Source organism: Sapajus apella, unplaced genomic scaffold, assembly GCF_009761245.1.
Source record: "Sapajus apella isolate SASKATOON/1434 unplaced genomic scaffold, GSC_monkey_1.0 scaffold58, whole genome shotgun sequence".
NCBI lineage: Eukaryota > Metazoa > Chordata > Mammalia > Primates > Cebidae > Sapajus > Sapajus apella.
Genome location: NW_022436998.1, coordinates 3,548,662 through 3,562,161, shown reverse-complemented (window position 1 = coordinate 3,562,161; position 13,500 = coordinate 3,548,662). Strand labels below are relative to the sequence as shown.

The following is a 13,500-nucleotide window of genomic DNA, read 5'->3' as shown; positions in this document are numbered from 1 at the left end:
CAATTATACTGTTAGGTATATACCCAAAAGAAAGGAAATGAGTACATCGAAAAGATATCTGCACTCCCATGTTTATTGCAGCACCATTCACAATAGCCAGGATTAGGAAACAACCTTTACCCATTTGTTAAGAGATTAATGGATAAAGAATATATGGTACATATACACAGTGGAGTAGTATTCAGCCAAAAAAAAAAAAAGAGTCCTGTCATCTGCAACAGCATGGATGGAACTTGAGGACATTATGTTAAGCAAAATAAACCAGGCACAGAAGGACAAACTTTCCATTGTCTCATGCATTTGTGGGAGCCAAAAATCAAAACAACTGAATTCAGATGACAGAGAATAAGATGATATAAGTTACCAGAGGCTGGAAAGACGGTGCGGGGGAGGTAAAAGTGGGTTGGCATGGTTAATGGGTACAAAACATAGAAGGAATAAATAAGATCTAGTCTTTGATAGTACAGCAGGGTGGCTACAGTCAACAATAATCTACTGTATATTTTTAAATAACTAAAGTATAATTGGAATGTTTGTAACACAAATAAATGATAAATGCCTGAGATGAATACCCCATTAACTCTGATGTGATTATTACACACTGTATGCCTATATCAAAATATCTCATGTACTCCATAAATATATTAATATATATCTACTAGGTACCTGTAAAAAATAAAAATTAAAAAGGAGTCTTACAAAAGACAAATATCCCAAAATCAAAGTGGATGAAGTATATAGTTAGCAAGATAAGAAAATCAAATGGCCACTAAAGAGAAAAATGCAAAAATAAAAATAAATAAATAAAAATAATTCAAGGAGAGGTGTAAAATAAAAAAAAATTTTTTTAAAAAGAAAAATGAAAAAAAAAAAAGGCGTCACTTTTAGCCATTAGATTAGCAAAGATTGAAAAAGCCATTTCCCCAGACCCTTAACAAATCTTAGTTTGGGGCCGGGCATGGTGATTCTCATGCCTGTAATCCTAGCATTTAAGGAGGCTGAGGTTGGCAGATTGCTTCAGCTCAAGAGTTCAAGACCAGCCTGGGCAACATGGCAAAACCCCATCTCTGCCAAAAATACAAAAATTAGCTGGGCATGGTGGTGGTACGCTGTGGTCCCAGTTACTTGGTGAGGCTAAGGTGGGAGGATCACCTGAGCCCAAGAGGCAGAGGTTGCAGTGAGCCAAGATTGTGCCACTGCACTTCAATCTAGGTAACAGTGAGGCCCTGTCTCAAAAAATTATACATAGTTTTGCAAATTTGGTACTATCAATGAGAACATAAATGTGTATGAATCTTCTTAGTGCATTTTGGCAATCTTCATGAACATGTAATTTGGCTTCTAGAAATTCACCCAAAGAGGTAATTATAAAAGGGCAAAAAGATGAAAGCACAAAGATATTCACTAAAGCAGGATTTATTAAAGAAATCATTGGAAGCAACTTACATGCCACCAATAGGCTTGATTAAATAAACAAAGGTCATTAAGGATAATGCAGGTTTATTACAGAAAGATGTTAACATTGCTAGGGAGACAAATGTAGGTTATAAAGCAGCATATATAGTCTTATCTCATTTATATGAAGTTCAAAATTTCACATAAATGTATATATTTACAAAGAGATTTCAGAAAAAAAGATTTTGAAAGGATATTTAGCAAAATGTATATAGTGATTATCTCAAGTAGAGGTAGATTTGGGAAAATTTCCTTTAAACATGATCACATACATGTTTATCTTCATATTTACTTTCTACAGTGATTAGCTGAGGGCTTTTATCTCAGAATTATTTTTATAACTTTTTCAGCATTTTTTTGTCCTTTTTTTTCTTTGAGATGAGTCTTACTCTGTCACCGAGGCTGGAGTGCAACGGTGTGATCTCAGCTCACTGCAACCTCCGCCACCCAGGTTCAAGTGATTTTCCTGCCTCAGCCTCCTGAGCAGCTGGGATTAAAGGCATGTACCACCATGCCCAGCTAATTTTTGTATTCTGGAGGCTGTTTTTTTTTTTTTTTGAGACGGAGTTTCGCTCTTGTTACCCAGGCTGGAGTGCAACGGCGCGATCTCGGCTCACTGCAACCTCTGCCTCCTGGGTTCAGGCAATTCTCCTGCCTCAACCTCCTGAGTAGCTGAGATTACAGGCACGCGCCACCATGCCCAGCTAATGTTTTGTATTTTTAGTAGAGACGGGGTTTCACCATGTTGACCAGGATGGTCTCGATCTCTTGACCTCGTGATCCACCCGCCTCGGCCTCCCAAAGTGCTGGGATTACAGGCTTGAGCCACCGCACCCGGCCTAATTTTTGTATTTTTAATAGAGAGACAGGTTTCACCATATTGGCCAGGCTGGTCTTGAGCTCCTGATTTCATGATCCGCACACCTCAGCCTCCCAAAGTTCTGGCATTACAGGCATAAACCACAGCGCCCGGCCATTTTTTCATAACTATCACTCTTAGAAAAATATTTTATACATGTCATTTTACAGAGTATGTTACCTACACCACAATGTAGTGAACACATTCACTCACTGAAAAAAAAAACTACCCTGATGCATCAAATAACTAGCATCACTAGAAAAATATTTCATACATGTATCTTTACATAGTATAATATATGCACCACAGTGTGATGAACATACTCTTTCACTGAAACAATCAGCATGATGTTTCTGATTACTATAAGCTTAATTTTTTAACTTACAAATTTTGGGGAATTAGCAAAAGAATACTAAGAACAAATAACAGCCCTCTATATTAAGTAACTTATTTTACGGGTTATAAAGAGAGTGAGACTTAGAGAAGTATAATTGACAAAGAAACCTAATAAACTGGACATAAAAGGAAGCCACTTGCCTTCCTCAGGTTAAGCTATAATTTGATTCCTGTACAAGGCACAGGAAGGACAAGTATTTTCGCTCCATCTTTTTTGTGCTGAGTAATATTACACAATAATAAGTATCAAAAAGCCATTTTTCTGAAATGAAACATATCCTTGAAACATATCTACAGAATGTAACACAAACAAAATCTTTAACCCAAAACTTTATTTATTTATTGACTGATTGATTGATTGATTGAGACGGAGTTTCGCTCTTGTCACCCAGGCTGGAGTGCAGTGGCTCACTGCAACCTCTGCCTCCTGGGTTCAAGTGATTCTCCTGCCTCAGCCTTCCCAAGTAGCTGGGATTACAGGTGCCTGCTACCATACCATGCCCAGCTAATTTTTGTATTTTTGGTAGAGACGGGGTTTTACCATGTTGGCCAAGCTGGTCTCGAACTCCTGATCTCAGGTGATCAGCCCGCCTCAGCCTCCCAAAGTGTTGGGATTACAGGCATGAGTCATCTCGCCCGGACTCAAAACATTCTTCTGTATAAATCTAGGAACACACCCAGAGTAAATAGCTCCAGAAAAGTTCCCTAGATTCTGCAGAAATGACAAACTCTATACAAAGCAATATATTTTCATGCCCTCATAAATTATCAAATGCGCCTCCCCAAAATAAGGGAAGCAGGGTCATACGGAGAGTCTTGTGCTAGTTTGCCCTCCACTTCCTTTGTGGGATTTTGTTTATTTTTATTTTTATTTTTGCCCTCCACTTCCAAACAGGCTAAGTCACTCAAGATATAGAAGTGGATTAAGATCATTGTGTAAGATGCCATTCTTTAGCCACTAGGTTTCCCAGGTTTGGGGTTTATAAGATCTATAAAACCATAGGGCTATGGAATGCAAATAAAATCTGACCCTAAATAATCTTTTCCTTTACCATTGCTGACATTCCTCAAAAACCTAGATCTTTTCTTTCAAAATAAAGAAAATTAGCAGGAGGCTCATCCATAACAGACTCCCAGGGTCTCACTGTCAATAAAATCGGTGCCATGAAACAATCAGTGTGCTTCAGGGGAAAAGTCCCTAAGTGGAAACACAATACACAAAAGGATGATCAACACTAAAATGTTTTCCTAATTGGGTGAAAAAATCAACACCTATTTCAAGAGTTAAAAGTCTGCCTTTTATTGAACTGTCATCCTACCTCTCCAACAGACAGGCAGTGAAGACATTTTAAGAGCATTACCTTTAGGAGGAAAATACGACTTGCTTTCAGCTTTGTGAGGCCAGTCTACTACGAGAGGTCCAAACCTGCGAAAGCTGGCAGTGATCTCGTCTACAAAACAAAGAAAGAATCTTAGCAAAAGAGAAAAAATAATTGCAATCAGAAGAGCATAAAACATGTCTTTTTAGTTTAAAAAATGTTTTGAGGGTTATTTTCTAAAGCATTTTTACAGAAGTGAAACCTACTAAGTGAAATACCATTGCTTGAGTATACATTTGGTTATTCACTTTTAACCATGCAAAGCATGTTTCTAACTATAAATCATCTCCTTTCACTGCCAATAAACTTGACATAAAGAATTTGGAAGAAAAATATCTCATACTAACTAAGGTGACTTCTATGTCAAATAGAAAGATTCTAATAATAGGAATGTTCTCTGATTTTAGAAGAAAAGGTACAGAAAATATTTAAAATATGGTTTCACTTGTATGGAACCTCTAAGATTATTTAAAAAATAGATATAATTCTTTTTTTTTTTTTTTTTTTTTTTTTTTTTAATAAAGACAGGGTTTCGCCATGTTGGTCAGTCTGGTCTTGAACTCCCGACCTCAGGTGATCCGCCCGCCTTGGCCTTCAAAGTGCTTGGATTATAGGTGTGAGCCACCACGCCTGGCCTAGATATGACCCTTTTGGTGAGAAGTAGGGGCAATAAGTGCCCCTTTCAATAGTTTCTTGTCATCCAATTGATAAGAAAATGTTGAAAGTCAATGCTCTCTTTAATAACTACATACTACACACCCTATGTAGAAAATATATCAAAAATTATAGATCAATATATTTATCTTTTCCTTCTGAAATCTGACTCAAAGCAGAGGTTATATCTGGCTCCTACTCAGGTTTAGGGTACCATTCTCTCAGCCATGATCTTAAAGATTGTCTTAAAGAAAATCTAATCAATAGATGAGATTAACATGAATAAAAGAACAATTTGGAGGAAAATAAGTGTTCAGCTATGTATAAATTTAATGTAGTTAGTCTAGTCTAAAATAAAACTACTTTTTGAGACTTTTCTCCTCTCACCATGAAAAAAGGAAATCATGAGTAACTAGAAGTGTGTCACAGCCAGAATAATGCTAGAAAAACAATACTGTAAGAATGTCAGACAGTATTTTTATATCAGACCCAAAGCCTGCTGGAACGAGTTGTTTTTTGCTTAAGTTAACTCTATCACGATTTTATTTCATTCATCCTTTCAACAAATATTTATTGACAGTTTACTGTGTGCTAAAATAAACTGCCTTTAGGCATAAGTGATCACTCACTTTTAGACTGATAGCATCTAAAAAATATTATTAAGAAAAATTCGAATTCATCTCCATTCTTTTAAAGAGGGGGATTATGCTTTTTGTTAATAGGTATTTGTTTTTATTTGTTTATTATGAAACAAGTTCTCACTCTGTCACCCAGGCTGGAGTTCAGTGGTGTGATCATAGCTAACTGTAACCTCAAACTCCTGGGCTCAAGTGATCTCCCACCTCAGCCTCCTGAGTAGCCTGGAGTACAGGCATGCGCCATCATACCCAGCTAATCTTTTTATTTTGTAGAGACAGGGTCTTCCTATGTTGCATAGGCTGGTCTTGAAACCCTGGGCTCAAGCAATCCTGCCACCTTGGCCTGTCAAAGTACTGGGATTACAGGCACGAGCCACTGCACTGGCCAGTATTTATTAAAATGTGAGATTATTTGGTGTGGTGGACATGAGCAAAAGCTCTGGAATCTAATTGAACTTGAGTTGTAACTACACCATCAGTTATGTAACCCTGAACAAATTATTTCTCTCTGATCCTCAGTTTTCTTATCTATAAAATGGAGATGCTAGAATATCCACATAAGAAAGCTATGAGGATTAAATGAGATAATGTAACATGAACATAGTTCAATTTTATTGTAATAGTACAATAACATACTATTACTTTCTAATCTACCAAATAATCTCACCTCCTATACGCTAAGATATAAATGTCCTAAAATTGACTTGGAGAGGAGAGGCAGGGTCAGACCACACAAAGAACAAACTCAGCCTTTTGTAAAATCATTAATGAATGCATAGTACCTTCATCAATATCAGGAGGAAGGCCTCCAACAAACACCTTTCTAGAGTAGCGTTCTACTCGTTCCCCATTTTGACAGCGAGTGGGAGAACTTAAGCCAGATGACAGGGCCTGATCGCCATGGCTGTCGTCCAGGAAGGCATCTTCAAAGGGAAAGAGAGAAGATCGACCTGAAACAAATGTGGGAGTTTTCTACAATTAAAATGATTTTCTAGGACAATAAATGCTCTATTAGAAGCCCGAAGTACAAAGAGAAGCATTCAAAAAATGTGTCCTGAGCTATGGCTTTTCCAAGATTACCAGGACTGAAGATTACCAGGTCTAGATACATTTTTTATCATCATTTTTGTATAAGGGTATGCACAGTCTTGGGATGACCAGATTGCTATCTAAAGAAACAGCATGGTGGGGCATGATGGCTGACGCCCATAATCCCAACACTTTGGGAGGCCAAGGTGGGTACATAACCTGAGGTCAGGAGTGGTTAACAGGGCAAAACCCTGTCTCTACTAAAAATACAAAACTTAGCCAGGCGTGGTGATACACTCCTGCAATCCCAGCTACTCAGGAGGCTGACGCAGGAGAACTGCTTGAACCCGGGAGTTAGAGGTTGCAGTGAGCCAAGACTGCACCACTGCACTCCAGCCTAAGCGACAAGAGTGAAACTCAGTCAAAAAAAATAAAAGAGGAAGCATCAAAATGGCAGTGGTTTCCTTGCTAAATCGCTGCATTTTACTTATTCAGTCTCTATCACAGCTACTAGGAGTATATTCAGCAGCTATTTTTTCTTTCGTCATTTCTTAAAATAAATGAAGTAATCTCTATCCACGGATTTTTATCTGCTCTTTATGGTTACCTCAGAGGTTTAGTTCTAAAGAGTGGTCCTGACAGCCAAGGAAATCAGGTGAAACTGGTGACAGAGGCTGATAACTTCTTTTCTAAGAGCAGAACTAAAGATCATCAAGCCTTCCTTATCACTCCAAGCTACTCTAATTGGGAAATAAACATATGCAATAATAAAGGACAGGGTAAGTAAATGAAAACATGTAACTTAAGATGTGAGAGTAGAAATGTAGAGGTGGTTATGAAACCCTTAACCCTACTAATCTACGCTATATTTTATGCCACTCAAAAAATATATGAAAAGAAATGAAAAAGAATTATTTTCATTGTTAATTTTATAGCCAAATAAAGTTTGTAGAGCGAAAGTACCTACCCAGTCCACATGACTACAAGAAAGATACCAGCAGTTAGAGTCAGCAGTAAATTTACCAGCAGTAAATATAACACAATAATGCCACTTGGCATTACAAAATAAAATCTAAATTTAAAATCAAATCTATTTCCTGTTTGAGTCAGTGACTTCCTAGTAAAACTTTCCACTAGGTTCCACTCTAAAAATGAACCATTAGAGCACTCTAACTTTTTGGGGAAAAAAGGAAAATTCCCCTCTAAAATAAATTCATATACTCTTAAAAAAAAAAAAAAAAAAAAAGCAGCGTTTTCTCTATTTAGTCTATCCTATCTTTATTTCCCTGAGATCTAGGTTTTGTGTCACAACAGCCAACTCTTGAAAACAGAATATAAATAGGGCTTAGAAAAATACTGAACATGTATTTATAAAAAAGTTAAAGTTATTAACATAACTGTGGCTATTTTGTGAACAACCCAGGTAGTGTAAGAAAGACACTATTTTAATGTTAGGAGTTAAATAAAAAGACCAAAGAATTTTTTGTTCAGTCTTTTTCAGCTTAGCTACAAAGAAACAGAACAAAATCTGTCACCAGATTTTAGTGGCAGCAACAAACAATAGACAGTAAATCCCTGTCCCTTGATGTTTGTTTTGACCACTGGCGGTAAAAGAAATAGATTTGCAGCAACCATAGGCAAAAAGGGCTTTCGAAAGACATCCAGAGACGTTCTCCTACAGCTGACAGGTTCACTTTATTCCATAACCCACGCTCAGTGCATTACATGCCTACTCAGTGTCAGGCATATGTGCAAATCAGCATTTCCCACTGAAAGTTCCTAACCCCATCTCCTACCTTCAACACTAGTAACATTATATACTTAGAAAGCAAGAGCTGGGGAAGGGGAAGCAAATAATCTGGGAAAATAATGAATACTTTATTCCTTTCCACCTCAGAAAATAAAAGGCTACAAAAAGTTATACAGTAAAGAAACATTAACTGGCCAGGCATGGTGGCTCACACCTGTAGTCCCAGCACTTTGGAAGGCCAAGGCTGGCAGATCACTTGAGTCCAGGAGTTCGAGACCAGCCTGGGCAACATGGTGAAACCCTGTCTACAAAAAATACAAAAATTAGCCGGGCATGGTGACACACATCTGTAGTCCCAGCTACTGGGGAGGCTGAGGCAGGAGGATCGCTTGAGTCCAGCAGGTAGAGGTTGCAGTGAGCTCAGACCATACCACTGCACACCAGCCTGGGTAACAGAGTGAGACAGACCCTGTCTCAAAAAAAAAAAAAAATTAACTTACTCCAGCATTACCCAGATGTTAAAGGAATTATTTACCATACAAAAGTCAGTGGAAAACACTTTAGGAAATATTCACCCACATTTCAGTGACACTGAACATATGAATCACAGTCTGGTGGGAGAGGCAGGCAAGTACATAAATAATTATAAAACAGAGAGAGAAGTACTAAGAGAAGACTTTACCAAGTGACACAAGAGCACAATTTACTCCCCTCCTGGAGAATGGCGAGGAGAGGCTCTTAGAGTATTTTTACAGGACGGCAAGTTTGAGCAGAATCTTGTCAGAGTGGGAGATTCTGAAGTAAAGAACAAAAAGCCACAGAGCAAGTACTGTCAAAACAGCTCTTGATCTTTCCCTCCGAAATTGCTCCTTCTCTAGTATTCCCTAAAATCTCAATAAAAATGCTGATTATCCACACTGGATTCAATCCAGAAACCTAGAACTCATCCTTGACATCTCCCTCTCTTATACTCCATGTCAAACCCATCTCTCACTAAGTCCTACCAACTCAAGCAGACTAAATAGTCTAATAGTCTACTGACTTCTACCTCATACCCCACAATGCTTTCTCTACATAACAGCCAAAAGCACTGTTTTCAAACATTAATTTGAACATATAAGCATACTCCTCACCGTATCCTCAAAAGCCCTCAATGACTTCCCATTGCTTTCTGATAATGTACAAAAACATAACTGTAAACTACAAGGCCTCTGCACACCTCTTCTTCATCACAGTTGCTGCCTCTCCCTCTTGCTTACTAACCACCAGTCACACAGACCTCCTTCGCATTTCCTGATTATTCCTCCTTGCTGCAGGCTCTAAGGACAATGTGTTCCCTCTACCTAAAACAAGCATGCCCTTTTCAACTCTGCAATTTCCTAATTAATTCATATTAATTCTTCAGGTCTCAGCTGAAAAGTTTCCTCAGGTCAAACTTTCCTAAGCCTTTAGATTAGGTTAGATCCCTTTTTCTACCCATAGACAGCCCCCTGTACTTCTTCCTAACAATTTCCCCAATGACCATTATACCATTTGGGTGGGTTTTTATTATGTATCTCTTTCCCTAATCCTATTAAATTGTAAACTCTATTTAATCTTGTTCACCACTGTATCTTCCTGCCCTAATTAGGTCACATAAAAGGCACACCAAAAATGTTAAATGTGAGGCAGCATCCAGGAAAGGAAAACAGTATGTGCAAAGGCATGTCACTGCAAATCTATGATGAAACACAATATACAGAAGTGAGAATGGCAAGAGATGTAACCATGTCCTAGAAATTGGAGACCTTTCCTATTGCTTTTATTTGCTCAAGCTTAATGTTCTATATTACAAAATGGAAAATTATATTCCCACTTTTTGAATTTAATATATATTTTAATATTAAATTAGAATTAGAACCTCCACCTCCCAGGTTCAAAGGATTCTCCTTTCTCAGCCATCCCAGTAGCTGGGATTATAGGTGTGTGGCACCACACCCAGCTTATTTTTCTATTGCCTCAGCCTCCCTGGTAGTTGAGATTATAGGAGTGTGTCACCACACCCAGCTTATTTTTCTATTTTTAGTAGAGACAGTGTTTCATAGTGTTGGCCAGACTGGTCTCAAACTCCCAACCTCAAGTGATTGGCCTTCCTCGGCCTCCCAAAGTGCTGGGATTACAGGTGGGAGCCACTGTGCTTGGCCCTAATACTGGCTTTTTTTTTGAACTACACTAACTCCATAGAGACGATGATATTCTCACCTAATCCATCTTCTGTCCTGTCATAATGTCTTCTCTAAGATACCTATGACCATGTTAGTCCTTTATCCAAAATCCTACCATAACTTCTATTACGTCCATCAACATTTTGAACTCAGGGAGATGGGGGATGAGGTGAGAGTCTGAAGAAATCTGTGACCAACCAAAGGAGAGATGAGGAAGTGCTGAACCAGAGCAGTGAAAGAGAGAAGCAGATGCTGAAGACATTCTGAAACAAAAAGAATTTTCTGCATGGCCAACATAACCACAGCTCAGAGTATTTTGGCAAAGAAAACAAAATCAAGAGTTGTAAAAATTTGGACAGTTTTATTAAGTGGTTATGGGTAATTAATAAATTTCCCAAGGTTTTAAAACCAAATCTGTGTCTTAGTATTTAGAGTACTATAGCCTTCAGCAATAAAGTTGCCCTTGGAAATGAAACTGCTAAGAACTAACACATAAATGATGTTTCTCTGGGGGTAAGAATTAAGAATACAGGTCTCAGAGCCCAGTCCCCAGATCTACTAATCTGAATCTGTGGGGGTCAGCCTTGAAAATCTGTACTTTGCTCGAATTTCCCCAGAGATTCCTATGCTCAAGTTTAAGAATCGCTGAGGTGGAGATTATTTGTCTGTTACAGGCAGCCACTGAAAGAGATATTATGTGTGAAGTGTATGGAACCCTGGGAAATGGATCCAAGTTCAATCAAGTTAAGAAAAGTATATTCTCAACACTGGAATGTAAAACCTATAACCTTATTAACCTTACCGTAACATGACTGCCTGAAGTGCTGGCAGAACAGAAAGTCTGCAGAAAGCATTTAAAAGACAGAATTGCAGCGTAAGAGCTTGTAGTGTTCACCCAGAGCAGACCGACAGGAGACATGAAGACTTTATCATACTATGTAGGATTATTCCTCCAGGGGACGGAATGGTTCACCTGATATTTCCAGGGCCTGAAAATAATCTATTTCCCTCTGCTCCTTTTTTCTTTTAAATATACATATGGGGTCTCATTAGGTTGCCCAGGCTGGTCTTGAACTCCTGGGCTCTAGTGATCCTCCTGCCTTGGCCTCCCAAAGTGCTGGGATTACAGGTGTGAGCCACTGCTCCTGGCCCCTCTGCTCTTATTATAAGCTCCTGGACTATTCTGTTAATAAATTTAGCACTCTGCTATTGTGAATGGGGGGACTCTTGAGCTAGTAGATAGTCAGTTATTGACATTTTATTACCATATACATCCAGCTCCATCAGAAACCACTGGTATTCTGATTTGTCCAGTAATCCCTTGTGAGGATGGTATTCATGCATTCATTTGATTGGCATAAATCCATCTCTAAAACAAATCATCCCTGAGAAGGTTGGTAAAATTTTAGTTCCTGGACATGTGTTACTAGAAACTGAAACTTTAAGAGGCTGCACCTAAATTGTGCCCCAGGAGAAGTCTTGCTTCACTAACTAGCAACTCTCTGACATATTTCTTTTTTTTAACAGAAACATTTCCAAGACCAAAATGTGTTAAAAGCAAACCACATTACTTATCAAAAATTATATTTCTATGTGAAGAGAATACAAACCTGCTTTAAAACATGATACTGCCAAATAAAATATATATATTCAATATTTCAATAAAAGCAGGAAAAAAGTTTCTTAAACACTACAAGTTGGTCACTTGGTTTTCCACCAATGGTCTGGTTCTCTGATATGTATTTCAATTACTATCTATAATTAGTTTATGGTCCAGTAATTGAACAAATCATCTCTGAATGTGGAGATGGCTTAAAACCAAACAAGCTTGCAGGAAAAGTGCCAAATAGAAGACTTGCCAAGCATTTGGTAAGCATGGAAGGCTTGTCCGAGATAATTCCTCCCCAGAAGACTCCCTTTCCTTTCCTTCAGCAAAAATGAAAAACTAAAAGCCTACTGCCAAGCTATGCTGTCAAAGCTGCTGGGACCTCACCACTGAGCTCCCACCACGGCCTCTGCCATCACTCCAGCAGCTCCAGGGTACCTCTAGCCAAGCACTTCTACACCAAGCCTGACCCTTTTCATTTTAGTCTTACAAGTAGCTCAGAAATTAGCCACTTTCGGGGTTTAAGAAAAAGGAATTATGAGGCATGATTCCCTCATAAAATACATATGGAATATACACACACACACACACACACACACACACACACACACACACACACACATTTTTTCCCCTGGAAGTACAGACAGGTTCCAGCCTAGTGTCCAGTATGTGACTTTGAACAAAAAACATTTCATTTATGGTTTCATTTGCATAATGAGAGAGTTTAACTAGATGAAAAGCTCTCAGATCCCTGGGGACAGCAGAATTCACAGAATTCTTACATAAAATCTATTACATAGAAATCTTACATAAAAATACATTTGCTTCATATCAATATCTGGTATATCTTGGGCATCACAAACTTCATGTGTTTCCAAGTGAACTTTTGATATCTACCTTAAACCTATTATCTCCCATCCCATTTCAGTATGTGGCATTACAATTCATCCAATTACTGAAGCCAGAATCTGAAAATCATTTTTGAGTCTTCCTTCTTATTTACTCTCCAAGGTAGATTCAGCAACCTGACACCATCTGTTAAATGCTACTGCTGATTCCATTCTCCAAGATATATCTTTAATTCATTCACTTCTCTCCAATTCCACTGCCCTTACCCTAGCCTAACCACTCTCATCTCTTGCCTGACATCACCTCCTCACTAGGCAACCTACTTCTCTTTTCACTCCACTCCAAACAGCAACCAAAGTGCTCTTTTAAAAACATAAATCCAATCATCTGACCTTGCTTTAAAGCTTCAAAACTTTCCTCTTGTACTTGGACCAAGTTCAAAATCCTTACTAGGAGCTAATGTCCAGCAAGATCAGATTCTCTTTCCTTTCTCCAAACTCATCTTGAGACATACTCCATCACCACCTACCAAGCATCAGCCATTCTAGGCTTCATTTACTTCCTCAAACTAAGCCCTTTCTTGCCTCAAACCTTTTTTTTTTTTTTTAAGAAACATGATTTTTTTGAAATATAATTCACATATTATACAATTGATCCTTTAATCCATTAGCAGTCACTCTT

At 38.2% G+C, this 13,500-nt stretch overlaps 1 protein-coding gene across 10 annotated transcripts in view; it reads right to left on the bottom strand.

The window, feature by feature from the left end:
* Positions 1-13,500, bottom strand: part of CPEB3 (cytoplasmic polyadenylation element binding protein 3) — a 239,167-nt gene that overhangs the window by 100,693 nt on the left and 124,974 nt on the right. For all 10 annotated transcript variants that reach the window (XM_032245540.1, XM_032245542.1, XM_032245541.1 and 7 more), the window contains 2 exons: positions 6,164-6,331; positions 4,072-4,161 (listed from right to left, as the gene is read on the bottom strand). In XM_032245540.1, coding sequence (XP_032101431.1) covers positions 4,072-4,161; positions 6,164-6,331 — 258 coding nt within the window. The remainder of the gene's footprint in view (positions 1-4,071; positions 4,162-6,163; positions 6,332-13,500) is intronic.